At 46.4% G+C, this 17,723-nt stretch overlaps 1 protein-coding gene across 2 annotated transcripts in view; it reads right to left on the reverse strand.

Annotated features, from left to right (window-relative positions):
• Nucleotides 1-304: 304 nt before the first annotated feature.
• PITPNC1 (phosphatidylinositol transfer protein cytoplasmic 1) overlaps nt 305-17,723 on the reverse strand; it is a 285,400-nt gene continuing 267,981 nt past the window's right edge. For both annotated transcript variants that reach the window (XM_068264048.1, XM_068264046.1), the window contains 3 exons: nt 15,218-15,373; nt 14,805-14,868; nt 305-880 (listed from right to left, as the gene is read on the reverse strand). In XM_068264048.1, coding sequence (XP_068120149.1) covers nt 579-880; nt 14,805-14,868; nt 15,218-15,373 — 522 coding nt within the window. In that variant the 3' untranslated portion in view covers nt 305-578. The remainder of the gene's footprint in view (nt 881-14,804; nt 14,869-15,217; nt 15,374-17,723) is intronic.

Genomic DNA, 17,723 nt, shown 5'->3' on the forward strand with positions numbered 1-17,723 from the left:
ATCCGTGACGATAAAAAGATCCCAACGTTGAGCTAATTTAACCGACCTGAAACTCAAATGATCACTGCCAGGTCGAAAGACCAACGATATGCAGATATTTCTAAGATTTTAGTCTGTTCATGTGCAAAAGGCAGCTTCCTGCGTCTGTTAATATGTGGAGTTATCGATCTACGCATTGAACTTCCAGCGAGGAAGATATGTCATCTGGTAGACAATGTAAAAAGGACTATGTGAGGGTTAAAGCTTTACGTTATGGATTGTCGTGTGGTTATACATCTACCCGTCAAGAAACGAAGATGGTACATTTTTAAAATGGTTAACTGCACGCTTTAGTCATGTTAACAGTAAACGCCACTGTCACCATCGAGCAGCAAGAGAGATTGTACGAAGGAGGCAACAGGGAGAAATGACGTGGGAAGCACTGAATCAAACAGCTTATGGCCAGAGAGAGTTTACAGGCATGGCTGTGAAACGCGTTAGCCTATGGTCATGTCTTTATGAGTTGTAAAACCCCTTTCGTGGCTGCAGGTGGTGGGGGGGCAGGTGGGGTTTTTGCTGCTGACTCACAGGCCGCCCACTTATTCTGGATTCAGGAGAGATGGATTGTTACTAGTTGACATGCTTTGTGTGCTAAGAGAGGGGTCAGGAAGTGTTAAGGTCTCCGGTGCAGACTTCTTCCGAGGGCGGTCTTTGGGGACGGTCAGGAACTCCGGAGCGTCGGTGCTTAGTGGGGTGGAGGGGGCGCTGGAGGGTCCGCTGCGAGCAATGGAAGGCAGCGTAATGTCAGTGATTGAAATGGCAGGTGGGAATATCCCAATTTTCTTGTTGGTAGCTTCCTGAGTGGTTCTTTCAAACTCTCGGACCTCTTCCATCGTCATGTCTGTGGAGAAGGGAGGAGAGAGAAATTACGCTGCAACATTACCAAGTACAGGAACAATGTCCACACCAATAACATGGACTATCTCATTCATAACCAACTTGTCCCACCATTCTGCAAGTCTTGGGTGGCATGTTTGTTATTTGAAGTGTTATTGTACTTTTTTACTTAAATGTTCCAAAAATGTTCTTTACTCATTAATACATTAGATCTGAATAAATCATTTAACCTGTTTTTTTTTTAAATACATGCATGCCCACTCTATTGTTTACACTACAAGAATGCAGAGAGATGGCACTGAAGCCCTGTCATTGCAATACACAAGACTTCATGACCAGACGACGGTGGGATAGGTGGCTCTCGTAGCCACTCCTTTCACTCCAGAACTAGAAAAATAGCCTGGATTTCAGATGTAGGGTTTTCTTCTTGTTTCAGGTCTCCGTTGCTGCCTATGTCCCTCCCATCACTGGGACAGGAAGTAAAGGGGCACATTCCAACTCTTCCCCTCCACAGAACATGTTTTAATTGCTGGCTATGTCACAGAAAGATTTACTGCACTTCATGCTCTATGCAAAACAAAATGCAGGCGGTAGCTCTGCTTCCACTGCACATGTGCCAGTGTAATTCCGTAATTACACTGTGTAAAGTGGTGCCAGAGGTGATCAAAGTGTTGGACTCTATCCGCCATTTCGATCTACATGGTGTGACACTTTGTCAGACTACGTCTAGCAATGGTGCAGCTAGGGATGAGCTCAAATGTGCGCACGTAATATCTAGAGATGGCCCAGCCTTTGAGAACTCGTGGAGAAGCACATGATCAGTTTGATCAGCTGATAGATTTGTAAGCCTCTGATTTGCTGTGATGACTTCCTGGTTTAACACATGATCATGACCAGCAAATCAGAGCCTTACAAATCTATCAGCTGATCAAACCGATCATGTGCTTCTCCATGAATTCTCCAAGGCTGGGCCATCTCTAGCAATATCTAAATTATGTGCCCTAACAGCGGAGGATGGGGCTGGCGGCAATGAAGGTGTTGGACTTGGTCCATCACTTTGATGTACAGAGGCTGGCACTGTGCTGAATTTTATCCGGCAACAGCGCCCCTAGTGGCAGCCATTTTCCTATGTCGAGTTATGTCCGAGATGGGACCAATGCTGGAAAATGCCAATATCGGACATAATCCAGCATAGGATTGGAAAGGGTTAACAGCGTGAAAAGAGCTGTTCCTTGCAAATCGGTTCTTGTATCTGTTAACAGCTAGCTAACGTTGCCATGTGAACTTTTATAAATAGGCGCCATGGTGGCGTACGTATGTTTCCGGTCATGGTCAGGTGGCGCGGGGAGAAGACAAGAGACGGCAATGTGATCATTTGTCTCTCTATGGGAGCATTTGGGATTTTGGCTATTGTCTATAGAATTACAGAGATTTGGCGTGGACTAATATAGGGTCAGGATAAAGGTTTTAACATTTAACATTAATGATGAAACCTGTTACCATGACACGGCAGCCGCCTATCTTTCTCGCATGCTGCGCAGCATATTCACTCACACTCCTAATTGTCTGTGAGCTGTTTCCATAGCTTTGCAGAGCAACCCAGGAGTTTCTTTATAGCTCTCCATTCAAACAGCTCTGCCTGACAGCCCTCACTGCCACAGTCTGTAGTGCAGCTGCCTGACAGCCCTCACTGCCACAGTCTGTAGTGCAGCTGCCTGACAGCCCTCACTGCCACAGTCTGTAGTGCAGCTGCCTGACAGCCCTCACTGCCACAGTCTGTAGTGCAGCTGCCTGACAGCCCTCACTGCCACAGTCTGTAGTGCAGCTGCCTGACAGCCCTCACTGCCACAGTCTGTAGTGCAGCTGCCTGACAGCCCTCACTGCCACAGTCTGTAGTGCAGCTGCCTGACAGCCCTCACTGCCACAGTCTGTAGTGCAGCTGCCTGACAGCCCTCACTGCCACAGTCTGTAGTGCAGCTGCCTGACAGCCCTCACTGCCACAGTCTGTAGTGCAGCTGCCTGACAGCCCTCACTGCCACAGTCTGTAGTGCAGCTGCCTGACAGCCCTCACTGCCACAGTCTGTAGTGCAGCTGCCTGACAGCCCTCACTGCCACAGTCTGTAGTGCAGCTGCCTGACAGCCCTCACTGCCACAGTCTGTAGTGCAGCTGCCTGACAGCCCTCACTGCCACAGTCTGTAGTGCAGCTGCCTGACAGCCCTCACTGCCACAGTCTGTAGTGCAGCTGCCTATAGCAGAATAAGTACACAGACCAAGCAGATATTCACAGAGGAGTACCAGCGGATCCTGGTTTTATCTACGACAGAGGAGGATCAGCTCCGGCCACAGGGGCGTAGTAATAGCCATAGCAACCATAGCAGCTGCTATGGGGCCCTGAAAAAGAGGGGGCCCAAGTGGTACTTGATGTGAACTATTTGTTTCTCCACCCTCTGACTCTGTCTCAGTGCCCAAAGACTATACACAGTGTACATTCCCAGTCAATTCATATCCATGGCTGAGTGGCAGCTGGCATTGCTCATGAGTGGCTCGATCTGTTGGCCCCATATAAAATTTTGCTATGGAGCCCCATAGTCTCTAGCTATGCCCCTGCACAGCCACATGCGTTGCCTAATGTGAATGAGGCCTTAGCCATAGCCCCTGAACAAGCATGTAGCAGATCAGGTATTTTTTTACATTATTGGCGGATCTGACAAGATTAGCTGCATGCTTGTTTCAGGTGTGATTCAAACACAACTGCAGCCACTTGAGCCGGATTACCTGCGGGAGCAGACAGTGTAGTGTGCGCTCTGATGGTCCGCTGTGGTCTGGCTGTAGCCTGGGACAGATGCACTACCACCATAGGATATAAAGGGAATGCATCCGCCTGTCCGGGATTATCATGGATGGCACAGACTGACAAGTGTGACTGGCTCCTATATATAAAATAGGAGTGTTTCACTGTCAGTGTTGCAATGAGCAGAGAACGGACTCGACTCAAGTTGCAACACAGCTTTGATCCGGCTGTGACCAGCAGAGAGAGTTTGTTTCACTTTGTTGCAAATTGCATGCACTGCCATTTCTACCGTCACAAACGCACAGTTGATTATCATACAGCTATCCAAGTACTTGTGTTTACAAAAAAGACAACTTTTACATATACTGAGACCTACAGAAAAATACAGACAAATACTTTACAGGTGGAAAAAGACAAAACAAAAAAATAAACAAATGCATAAGACAGACAAGACAAATAAATAATTATATAACACATATGAAGATGTATGTGTGGTAAATATTGCTGAAAAGATCACTAAAACTCCAGCTGTGAGCCAGGGCTATGGAGACTTCATACCAAACAATATACTGACATTTTATTTTTATATCCACCCCTCTACAGAGGACACGCCCACTGTATCCCAGCTAGACACTTTACAACCAGGTAGCCTTTTCCCATCACAGCTGACACTCCTTCATATCACGGCTAGACCACTGGCATCATAGCTAAACTTCCCTGCATCAGAGCTAAACTACTTACATCACAGCTAGACCAGCTCCATCATAGCTAGACCACAGCCAGAGCCCCCCTTCAACATAGCTAGACTAACTCTAGCATAGCTAAACCACCTCCATCATAGCTACACTAACTCTAGCATAGCTAAACCATCTCCATCATAGCTATACCACCTCCAACACAGCCAGAGGTAATCCACCAACATATCTAGACTACCTCCAACATAGCTAAACAAAATCCATAATAGCTAGACCACCTCCATCACAGCTAGATCCCCTGCTTCATAGCTAGACTCCCCCTCAATCACAGCTAGATCCCCTGCTTCATAGTTAGACTCCCCCTCAATCACAGCTGGACCACCTCCATCTTAGACAGACTCCCCTTCATCGCAACTAGACCACCTCCAACATAGCTAGAATGCCTCCATCATAGCTAGACCACCTCCATTATAGCTAGACAAAATCCATCATAGTCAGACTTCCCTTCATTACAGCTACACCACCTCCATAATAGCTAGACCACCAGCATCATAGCTACACAATCACAGCTAGACCACCTCCATCACAGCTAGACATCTTTGAGTCCTACGGGAGAAAAGCACTTTATAAATGTGATTTGTTGCTGTTGTTGTAGACAACACAGCTAGACTACCTCTGTCATAGCTAAAGCACCTGCATAATAGCTAAATACCTCTTCATCACAGCTAGACCACCTCCATCACAGCTAGACCACCTCCATCACAGCTAAACCATCTCGATCACAGCTAAACCATCTCAATCACAGCTAGACCACCTCCAACACAGCTAGACCACCTCCATCACAGCTAGACCACCTCCATCACAGCTAGACCACCTCCATCACAGCTAGACCACCTCCATCACAGCTAGACCACCTCCATCACAGCTAAACCATCTCGATCACAGCTAGACCACCTCCATCACAGCTAGACCACCTCCATCACAGCTAAACCATCTCGATCACAGCTAAACCATCTCAATCACAGCTAGACCACCTCCATCACAGCTAGACCACCTCCATCACAGCTAGACCACCTCCATCACAGCTAAACCATCTCGATCACAGCTAGACCACCTCCAACACAGCTAGACTACCTCTGTCATAACTAAACTACCTGCATCATAGCTTGATACCACTTCATCACATCATGACTCCTCTCCATCATAGCTAGACTCCCCTCCACCATGTTTAGACCATCTTCATCGCAGCTAGACTACCCTCCATCACATATTGACTGTTCTCCGCTACAGCTAGACTCCTTTCCATAACACCTTGACTCCCAAAGCTAGACTCCCCTCCAACATACCAAGTCCATCCCCATCAGAGATAGAGTCCTTTCCATCACAGGTAGATCATCTCTATCACAGGCAGGTAAACTCTCCTCCACCACATCTTGACTCCCCTTCACCATATTTATATCACCTTCATCAAAGCTAAACTCTTCTCCATTATGGCTAAGCTACCCTCCATCACACAGTGATGCTAGATCCTGTAACACAGGTAGATCCTCCCCCCTCCCAATCCCCTTGCTCCAATCCAAATTTGTCAAACACCATCATCTGCTCTATTACAGCTAGACAGCCTCATGGATTCTGATGGGCAGCGTCCAGTTAAACTCTTTTACAGCTTCTATCCCTTCTATCACATCTATAGCAATCTTTCAGATCTAGGCCACCTCATCTCAACTAGACCCTTTCTATCATACCTCAATCTATACTTCCTCTACCACATCTATACCAATTTTTCAGATCTAGGCCCCTTCATCTCCGTTAGACCCTTTCCATTATATTTCAATTTATACTGACTCCATCACAGAAATACCACTACCCCCTCTATCTTATCGGAATACCCTCAGACAGTTCAACACTCTGTAGCAGAGCTGTACCCTCTTTAACACAGGTATAATCTATCTAACACAGCAATACCCCCTGACAGGTCAATTTACCTTTATCACATCACCAATACTTCTACCATTGTTGGAAGTCCACACACCAATATTTGTATTGCTGTAGTAATAAGTCTATAACATGATTAAAAGGGAACGTACGCTTTGTTTGGCGTCTATTTCATCTCGCGTTGGTGAAAGTCGGTTGCAAACTTTAATATTTGTTTTGTATTGCATATTTTTCTCATAGTTCCGCACGTCTTCCAGTGTCATATCTGCAAAGATGGAACATTCACAGACTGAACCCGGGCGATGGGGGAAAGTCATACAAGGGATCCTACAGCACCAGGAAGGAAGAGCGAGCGGGGGGGAAAATTTGATGAAGCGATGAGGTCACTAGCTTTATTGAGTGACCTCATAAAGTTAGTCTAAGTCAGGAGCTGGTAGGGTTAGGCCAGGCTTAATAGACTTGTGGCACACTGGTTTAGGAAGAACTACAAGTGCCAGTGTGGCCTGCATGCTGGGACTTGTGGTTCTCTAGCAGCTGAAGAGCGACAAGTCCTGTGTCTCTGGATTAGGCAGCATCACAAGAGGAGCAGGGCAGGCAACTATGGAGGATATAATCAAAGCATGGAGAGAAGGAGAGACAGAGGAGAGGATCTGCCAAGCCAAGATCCCTTAGAAGAGATCTAAGTGATCCATTTGGAAAAAGGGGAAAGAGGCGGAGATACTGCAGAGTAAACTTACCTGGAGACAAACAAAGAAAATAAATGTCATAATAGGATGCCACATTCAGCATTGTCATCAGCCACAACTCTTTGTTTCTGGGACATGAGAAGGGCATGTGGAAGAACATGAAATACTAGGTTCTGATTTACCATAGGTTAACTAGGGTCTCTCTCTATAACATCTCTGACTGATGATCAGTCCACCCATACAGCAATAGCTAATCCATACTTTGCACTGATGAGGCTAAAACAGCCTGAAACAGCTATATCAGTCATAATGGCTAGAGGTTTTCTATACAACAGCGGTTTTTGATGTGTGCCTGGCTTACATAGGCATAAAGCAATGATGTGCTTATTCTACCGAGCAATGCATTATGGGTGTTGTTTTCCACTCATTTGGAGGTGACATTTTCAAAGCCTTCTTTTTCAAACAATTGTAGCTAGGAGTGCTTTAGCACGGGAGGTTATGGGTTCTCTTTGCCCCCAACAAAAATCCCAGTGGTTCTGGCTCCCCATAACTAAACTGGGCCATCCATAGCAAGAAGACACTAAGGGAGTATATTCACTAAACTGCAATTAGCAGAATAATGTGCATAAAGTCTTACACACAATAAATAGAGTGCAATGCATTGTATGTAATCTATTGTATTCTGCTCTTGTCATTGCACAGTAAGACTTTATGTGCGTTATTCTGCTTACTGCAGTTTAGTGAATAAACCTATAAATTCCTGCTCATGTCTTATAACAAGTGCGGCAGTGCGTTGGCTTGTCACACTTTACAGAACTCACATAAACATTGCACCGTGGCAAATGAAGTGTAAAGAGCATTGATTCCATTTACAGAAAATCCTCTGTGCTGCCTTTTGCTGGACGCAGCCTTCATGTTGACCCCTTGCCAACGAAAAACTGGAACCTTCCTTGCTAAGCCCATCCTGACAGCTATCCCTAACGTTCTAACCTCAACAATGACAACTACCATTCCCTAATCTAACCCTAATCCATGCTTAAACCTAACTGCTAAGCCTTTCAATAGGTAATGCATAATGTTCCTCTGTACCTAAATGTACCTACTGAACCTATTTCACTATATAACAGCAGGTCTGGAAGTGTGCCTGGTTTTCTGGGACACAAAGAGGTGATTTGCATATTCAGGAGGGATGAATCAGCTACTCACTTAAAGAGACACTGAAGCGAAAAAAAATATGATATAGTGAATTGGTTGTGTACTATGAATAATTTCTAGAAGATTAGCAGCAAAGAAAATATTCTCATATTTTTATTTTCAGGTACCGTATATAGTGTTTTTTCTAACATTGCATCATTCTCTAATATGTGCAGATTACACAACACTCAGCATTTAAAATGATTCTTTCAGAGCAGTCTGTGAACTAATGACCTCTCCTCTGGCAGAGAAAAAGTAATTAGTTCAGGAACAGTTAAGATAATAAAAGTCAGAAGACAGCCCTCTCCACGACTTTGAAAGTCCTAGAGCTTAATGGCTTTTTTGCATAGAGATAACAACTGGAGTTTCTTAACTCTTCCTGTACTGGAAACAATTAGACTGATGTATCTTATCTTAATGTTTTATTTCTTAGCTGTACTACACATACAAATCATAATATCATAATTTTTTTTTCGCTTCAGTGTCTCTTTAAAGCTGAATTTTTGCGAATACCTTCTGTATACAGAAGACAAAATTATATTTAGCGTTGCTTTTCAGCAAGAGGGCTTTTTAGTATCTTTTACTCACTTTTACTTTCCAGTGGTTCTGGATGAGCATGAGTTCTCTGGGTATTCTGTATAAACGGATACCTAGCATTTTAGCTATCAGTGCCCAGTATTTCAACTATGTAGCAATCTATGTAGCTGGCATGAAAATGAAGAACATAGCGCCAATAACCTGGCTTAAACTTCCACTGTATTACAGCTCAGCACTGGTGCCAAAATGAAGCACCTAACAGCAAAAAACTATTCCAATACTATCTTTTCCAGGTTGTGCCAGATTCTCCTGGTACTGAAATGAACTAATCCATATGGCAACTGCATAACTTTGTACAGCATATTTATAATTCTATAGTGGCAGTGGCCGCATTGTTATTGGATGCTGCAAGGTGATAAATCAATAGCAACTTACTGATCAGTTTCTGATTAAGGAATAATCAATCACTTGCTGAAGCAGAACGCCATCTGTCTGTGTTGGACTCGCTAAGCAGTTCGGACTTACGAGGCCAAAATCTGCCCCCAAAACACAAAAAAAGTTAACTACCTGCATGACTTTGTAAGGCACGGAGGACGGCGTCCGCGCCCTCCGTGCCGTTCCACCTGGTCCCCTCTACTCAATAGCCCCCCGAAAGGCTGCGACCCCACGGTCCGGGTCGGTATCTGCAGCCTGCATAAAGATGGCCGCCGGGGCTGGCCACGGCTGCGCAGTCCGCATAGCCCCTACTGCGGCTGCGCAGCTCTAGGGCCAACCCCCGGTCCACGTAACAGGCAGCGTGGATCGGAGGGTTGGCCCTAGAGTTGCGCAGCCGCAGTAGCGGCTATGCGGACTGCGCAGCCGTGGCCAGCTCCGGCGGCCATCTTTATGCAGGCTGCAGATACCGACCCAGACCGTGGGGTTGCAGCCTTTCGGGGGGCTATTGAGCAGAGGGGACCAGGCGGAACGGCACGGAGGGCGCGGACGGCGTCCTCCGTGCCTTACAAAGTCATGCAGGTCGTTAACTTTTTTCACGTTTTGGGGGCAGATTTTGGCCTCGTAAGTCCTAAATCCATGCCTGCCCATACAGGACAACTGTGTTTCCAACAAAACACTGAAATCAGAACTAGAACTGTGTTTGTGGACATAGACATACAGACACACAACACTGTTTGCCACAGATTCTACGCCAGCTAGGGTCAGTTTTATATCTTTTTATCCACAAACCCAAGATATTTTCAACCCCTACTTTAAAATACTGGACAGCTTATCACTAGTAATGGTCATGTCTAAGAGAACTCATGGAGAAGCATGTGATTTGGTTGATCAGCTGGTAGCAGCTCCACTTAGGATTTGATCAGCTGATAGATATGCAAAGTTCTGATTTGTTGTGATCATGATGACTAGCAAATCAGACACTTACACATATCTATCACCTGACCAAACTGATCACATGTTTCTCCATGAGTTCTCCTAAACATGAACATCACTACTTATCGCCTAAAGTAGGCTTGACAGAAACCCCGTCTTCACTTGGGGACCTCAACGTGAGAAGAGCTCTAACTACCATTACTTCAGTGTAGCAACAGGTCAGCAGCTGCATCAAGAGAAGTGACGGCTGTTATAAAATATGTCAAGTGGAAGAGACCAAAAAGAGTGAAGAAGAGGATCCCTGACACCTTAAACATCCCACCAATAAAGAAGGAGCTTTTTTATCATTCTCCTTTAAGCTTGGTGTACCCTGAAGGGCAAATAGGGTTCGTCAGGAGGTGTGTGAAATGGGCATGGTTGCTGTATCTCTACTTGATCCCTGACTGGGGCGGATGCGGGGCGGATGCTTCTGTTTCCTATAGACATGCTCTGCCCTTCCACTTTCTGTAGATAAGAATATGCTCACTCTTCCTGCAAATGCAACTAAAATCCTGCCACATTGAGGACAATAACTGAATGCGGATCAGCTGGAGGAGCTCATGCGGTACTCAGCGGGAATAGAGGATAGAGATATTATTGTCATTAGTAGTTGGTCATGGGCTGGAGAGGAGGAGGCGAGAGCAAGGAAGGTGCTCTAAGAGGCTATGGGAAAGGAAAGGGTTAAACAGCATCATCAGATAACAACAACAGTGAGTCACTGGCCCACAATGCATTTCACCATTCACAGGAGAAAAGAGTATGTACATCATTACATTAAACAGCAACAATTTACATTTCAAATAAGACTTGATTATTTTACTGCTCTTTTATAAGACGCTCCAGAAGGTTCCCCGATGTTCCGTGACCCCTCTGCTGCCGGCTGGGACCCTCCTCACCTTTGCAGTCACGCTCCCCTCTGTGTAGGAGTGCGGCCGCTCTATGCAGGCAGCAGCAGGTTCACGCCTGCACAGTGGCACAAAGCTGCTCGAGCATGAGTGTCTCCGTGCCACTGCGCAGGCCATAATGCGCTCCTGCACATGTGCTGCCGTGTTTGTACATTAAAGGACCACTATCTCCAAAATGTGTAAAAATGTAAAATACATGAGTATTAGTTTTGCATTTGTCACAGAGAAATATGCCCTGCAATTTTTTTTCCTGTGTTAGGGCTGGTTCAGACGGACGTTTGGAGGCGTCACGTTCATTGGCGTCGCGGTTCGGGCTTCAGCAGCGTTCGCGTTTGCGTTCGGATGGGCTAGCGGTTTGGCTTCCCCTAGGGGGACATTACCCGTCGCGGTTAACCGCCCTGAAGCACATGTAGCTTCCTGGGGCTCCTTGAACGCCAGTGAAAATCGGGACCCGAACGCCGCGTTCGTGGTAAACGCGCGTGAAAGCTTGGTACAAACGCTCCCTTCACGTGAATGGGAGCGTTTAACGCCAAGCCCCGATACGCTGGCAGTAAACACTCCACAAGTGTCCGTCTGAACCAGCCCTTATTGTAGCTTACAGTAGGCAGTAAAATTGTGATTGATTGTGGACAAACCATGTCCTCACGAGGGGATTCTCAGGGATTCCTTTGTTTCAAAAGGATTTCCCTGGATGGCAGTGGCAAACTCCAATTGAAGAATGGTATGCACAGGAGGAGACTGGGTTTGCAGCACCATTGTGTAAGTCCTTTTTCAGGGGGTGCCTTTGAAAATAATAAGAAAACCCTGAGAAACCCCCACGAGGAAATGACTAGTCCAGAATCTGTAAGATCTGGCAAATTTTTAGTTGCTACTGTAAGTAACAGCTACATAGGAAAAAATAAGAAATTTACAGTGCATTTTACTCTGGCACAAAAATACAATTAATACACGTGTATTTTAAAATTTTTTAATGTTTGTGATAGTTGTACTTTAAAGTCAAACACTGTTTATAGTGTCTCATTGAAGGATGGGTGTATGAATATCAGGAATGCTTCTGGATCAAAAAATCTGATTACAGGTGTCCTTAACCTCCTTGGCGGTTCATTTTTTCCACCAAGGAGGCTGCATTGCACTTTTTTTGTAATTTATTTTTTTTGCTTCATGTAGCTACCTGAGTGGTAGCTACATGAAACACCACTAGAGGGCGCATGTGTCCCTCTAGTTCCGATCGCCGCCGGCAACAACAGCAACTGGAGATTGCGTATAGAACGCAATCTCCTGTTTGGCTTCTCCTGTCGCCATGACTACGATCGGAATGACGTCATGGACGTCAGCTGACGTCCTGACGTCAGACGCATCCGATCCAGCCCTTTGCGCTGCCCGAGAGTGATTGGTCCGGCCTGCGCAGGGCTCTGGTGGAGGGGGGCCGATCAAGCTGTACGCGCCGCTAGCAAAGTGCTAGCTGCGCGTACAGCACTTTACAGAATGGAAATCGCCCCACCCAGGGGCTGAGATATCCTCCGCGGCGGCTTACCCCGAGCTTATCCTGTCCACCAATCAGAGCATCATCAGTGAAGCCGGGAATCCTAGGAAGGATAAACTGGCAGCTGTCTCTCTGGGGTTCTGCTTGCCTTGTTCTGGATCAGTGCCTGGGACCCACTAGCAGAGCCTTTCTAAGTAAGCGCTCTTGTTATGTAATGCTATGGGCGATTTTTTTCTTAAATCTCATCCCTCAAGTGAGATCACACCCATAGCACTACATTGGCAAGAGCTTTGCACATCACAAGGACTTAGAAAAGTGCTGCTAGTGGGTCCCAGGCCTTATTTGAACTGCAACAAACTGAAGTTCATGCTTTTTGCCTTGCTTTCTAGCCTCACTCTGGGGACTCTAACTATAAAACACAAGGCCGCTCCTGTAATTAGCAATGTAAAGATGAACATTTGTCAGCCCCTCCTACTCCTCCCATTCCCGCTATCCTCATTTATTCCCATCTAGAGTCCCCCATCCTCCACCTCCCTGCAGCAAAACTCAACGTTTTATTTGGAGGATTTATTGCCTTGTTTTGTATCTGAAGGTCTCATGTAATTCTCATCATAAAACCAACCTAGGCTCTCATAATTCCTGCAGCTGACACTTCACGAGATAATATAAAAGCGTGGCGCAGAGCATGTTCAGCTAATCCTTGCCAGCAGAGTAACTGCTTCCCTGCCAGAAGAACATGAACTGAGGACAGGAGGTAAAAGGAGATACCAGAGGAGTTAAGTAGGAAGAAGAACTAAAAGGAGCTGCTGAGAAATGCATGGAACGAAGTGGAGCTGCTTTCAAAAGAAGCTGCTTATAAACTGAGGGAATTGAGTAGAGTAGATTACAAAGAAAGGGGACTGGGAGGAGCTGCTCCGGAAGGGAGGGGACTGGGAGGAGCTGCTCAGAAAGGGAGGGAGACTGGGAAGGGCTGCACAAGAAGGGAGGGGACTGGAAGGAGCTGCTCAGTAAGGGAGGAGACTGGGAGGAGCTACTCAGGGAGAGAGGGGACTGGGAGGAGCTGCTTAGGAAGAGGGAGACTGTAAGGAGCTGCTCAGGGAGAGAGGGGACTGGGAGGAGCTGCTCAGGAAGGGAGGGGACTGGAAGAAGCTGCTCAGTAAGGAAGGGGACTGGAAGCAGCTGCTCAGGAAGGGAGGGGACTGGAAGCAGCTGCTAAGGAAGGGAGGGGACTGGAAGGAGCTGCTCAGGAAGGGAGGGGACTGGAAAGAGCTGCTCAGGAAGGGAGGGGACTGGAAGCAGCTGCTCAGGAAGGGAGGGGACTGGAAGCAGCTGCTCAGGAAGGGAGGGGGATGGAAGGAGCTGCTCTGGAAGGGAGGGACATAGAGATTATATCCAGGAAGGAAGGGCGGGGACTGGAAGAAGCTGCTCAGGAAGGGAGGGGACTGGAAGGAGCTGCTCAGGAAGGGAGGGGACTGGAAGCAGCTGCTCAGGAAGGGAGGGGACTGGAAGCAGCTGCTAAGGAAGGGAGGGGACTGGAAGGAGCTGCTCAGGAAGGGAGGGGGATGGAAGGAGCTGCTCTGGAAGGGAGGGACATAGAGATTATATCCAGGAAGGAAGGGCGGGGACTGGAAGGAGCTGCTCAGGAAGGGAGGGGACTGGAAGGAGCTGCTCAGGAAGGGAGGGGACTGGAAGGAGCTGCTCAGGAAGGGAGGGAACTGGAAGCAAGCAGCTGCTCAGGAAGGGAGGGGACTGGAAGGAGCTGCTCAGGAAGGGAGGGGACTGGAAGGAGCTGCTCAGGAAGGGAGGGAACTGGAAGCAAGCAGCTGCTCAGGAAGGGAGGGGACTGGAAGGAGCTGCTCAGGAAGGGAGGGGACTGGAAGCAGCTGCTCAGGAAGGGAGGGGACTGGAAGCAGCTGCTCAGGAAGGGAATGGACATAGAGATTATATCCAGGAAAGAGGAGATTGGGAAGAGCTGCTCAGGCAGGGATGAATTATACCTTTATCTCCTTTATCTCTTTGCTATGAAAGGAGTTCGAACTCTAGACCTCAGTTTTTGTAGAAGCTCTGTATGCAAATACCTCACTAGCCAAATTGTCTGTGAGATAGAAATTAGTGAATAGGGAAGCTCCTTCACAAATCTACTGCACTTCTCCCTCACACCTAGTTACTTCTCTGGGTCATAGTATAATTACCCATCTAACCTGAAACTGTTTGGTGGAAACTCCAAATGATCTAAATGCGCTGAAAAATTGGATGTCTACATGACATGACTACGTTGGAGAGTGCTGACTTACCATACCATTCATCCACCCAGGCAAAGGCTTGTCGGTGCCCAATTAGCAAAACATCTCTGACCACCTGCAAATACAACATAACCATTGTATTATCACATGGATCACTGACATTATCCACTATAAGCAAGCTGTGGACTTTATCTAGGATGTGCACGCCAAAATTACATATCGGTGCTCTAGATATGGGTTGAAGCAACCTTCTCTAGTAAAAAATATACATCTGGCCTCCTCACCCTCACTGGAACTGAATGTGTGACATGTGACAGTATCCAGGTCTACATTCTGGAATGTTTAAATGGATGAATTATGAACTCCCTCTCCCTCTCTCTCTCTCTCATCATTTTCATGGTGCAATAGGACATTATTCTCTGTTAAGACAATGTTAACTAATTCAGTCTAATGTATAGACCCACCTTATGTACAAACTGCTCCACTCGGGTCTGCAGACCCCACACCTCAAACTTCACGGCCACCAGCTTATAGGAGCACATGACTGGCTGCTGTGTCTCTCTCCAGCCCTCCTTCAGAAGACCTCGGCCTGTCTTTTCTGACCTGAAGGACCTGGGGTCCTAGGAAGATATATGGAAGATGTGTATTAAAAGAAATAAAGAAACTGTAGTCAACAAAATATCAACATGCGAAACATTCCTCTGGCCATGGCCATGAACATTCAACTTCAGTTTAATAGCATTTTAATGACCAGTTTACAGCTCTGTCTTAAGTGCATGTTATTGACAGGTCAATCTCAATTTCCCACTCACTAGTACCATTGGGACATGGACTAATGTCAAACATAATGTACATTAAAAGTGATTTGAAGTCAAAGGTCCACATATACTAGTCCCAGCTGCCTGATAATATGTACAGGGCCAGTAACTATAAAACAGAATGGTGCTACGTGTTAAACATCACCAGAAAATATTCAAACTCAGGAGTCTACTAAGGGGTTTCCAGAACTTGGCTGATCCACACCTGAGGTGTCCCTAAAAGAAAGCTGAGCTGAGATGGTGAAATGGAGACTCTATGCAGTGTACATTCTCCCTTTTACCATATAGGGTTCTCTAGACCAGGGCTTTTTAACCCAGTCCTCAAGGCCCACCAACAGTGCATGTTTTGCAGGAAACCACAAACATGCACGGGTGAGGTAATTAGTGTCTCAGTAGAGCTGATGAACTACCTCTGTGGATATCCACAAAACATGCACTGTTGGTGGTAATTGAGGACAGGGTTGAAAAGCCCTGCTCTAGACCCCACACCGGGTTGTGAAATATATATAAAATAAAACACCTATCTTCTTTACCAGAATATTCCAAGGAACCTGAGGTGAGACATATGGTGGCTGCCATATTTTTTTCCTTTTAACCACTTAAGGAGCACAGCCAAGCACTGTACACTTGCTATTACCTTGTTAGCTATACTTGTATTATTGGTGATTCTGCAGATCACCATATAATCATGTATAGGGCCTGATTCACAAAGCGGTGTTAACAGTTAGCACCGTGGTGAAAAGCCCTTTATCACGCCTAAACTCTGTTTAGGCATGATAAGTTTAGGTGTGATAAGTTTAGGTGTGATAAGTTTTTAGGTGTGATAAGTTTAAGTACCAACTGGGCTAGCACCGCAGTGCACAGCTGATCAAAAGTTTTGCGCTAGCAAAGTCTGGTGCACTTTGCATAGAGTTTAATGGCGCTGCTTTGCGTGCGGGACTTTGCGTGCAATCTAAACTTATCTAAACTTAGCATGCCTAAACTTAGCATGCCTAAACTGAGTTTAGGCATGATAAAAATAGTTATCACGCCTAAAGTCTTTAACTGGGTTATCACCGCTTTGTGAATCGAGCCCATAGTGTCTGATTTATTGGTCATACTGCAGATCACACAATAACCAGACTTCTGTTTGCTACATCAATCGTTACACACCAACAGAGATTTCTGTTGGTGGGCTCTGATCGCTGCTGCAGGCAGTGTTATATTTTTAATTACATTTTTTTTTAAATAAAATCGTGGGTTTTTTTTTGCCTTCCCTTCCTCCCTCCCCCCGACAGCCAATCAGCAGGATCGTCTCTTACAGGCATCAGCCTATGAGAGTGATCCTTTGTTTTCCCCCTCCAGGGGACAGCCCAGCGATAGGGCTGTCCCCGGTACAGCACTGCATTAGGTAGCAGCACTGTACAAAGAAAAGAAACGGCTGTTTCTTTTTTTTCATCTGTTAGCGGCGATCGCCGATGGCAGACCGTTGACGTCTCATGCGTGCTCATCGGCGGGCGATCCCCGCTAATATCCGCCCACCACTCTTGATGCCTTTTGGCGTTCGGCGGTCCTGGGACTGCCACCAAGGGGTTAAACAATACCAATTACATGGCAATCCTGCTCATCTTTCTGGTCAGTAGGGTCTGAATAACACACCCGAAACAAGCATGCAGCTTTTCTCATAAACATCTCAGAAACATCTAAACTACTCAGTGGCGTAGCTAAAGAGCTGTGGGCCCTGATGCAAGTTTTACATTGGGGCCCCCCAAGCACTCTATACATAACAATTGATACGGCGCACCAAAACCTGCCAATGGCAACTACAGTGTCAGAGGTGCAAGAAGGGGATGGGGAACAGCTTGTTAATGATTACCACTATTCAAAGTACTGTATCTATAGAAGTGATTATTACCACCACAGGACCAATAAAGAGCTAATACTGCAGTTGAGGGAGGGCCCTTCGCAGCCCCTGTGTCACAAGGGCCCTGATGCGGTTGCAACCTCTGCAACTCCTTTTTGCTACGCCCCTGGATCTACTGTACATGCTTGTTCAGGGTCTATTGGTAAACGTACTAGAGGCAGAGGATAAGCAGGACAGCCAGGCAATGTGCATAGTTTAAAAGGAAATAAATACGTTAGTCTCCATATGTCTTTCCCCTTGGACTCCCTT

This window comes from Hyperolius riggenbachi, chromosome 12 (assembly GCF_040937935.1).
Source record: "Hyperolius riggenbachi isolate aHypRig1 chromosome 12, aHypRig1.pri, whole genome shotgun sequence".
Lineage (NCBI taxonomy): Eukaryota > Metazoa > Chordata > Amphibia > Anura > Hyperoliidae > Hyperolius > Hyperolius riggenbachi.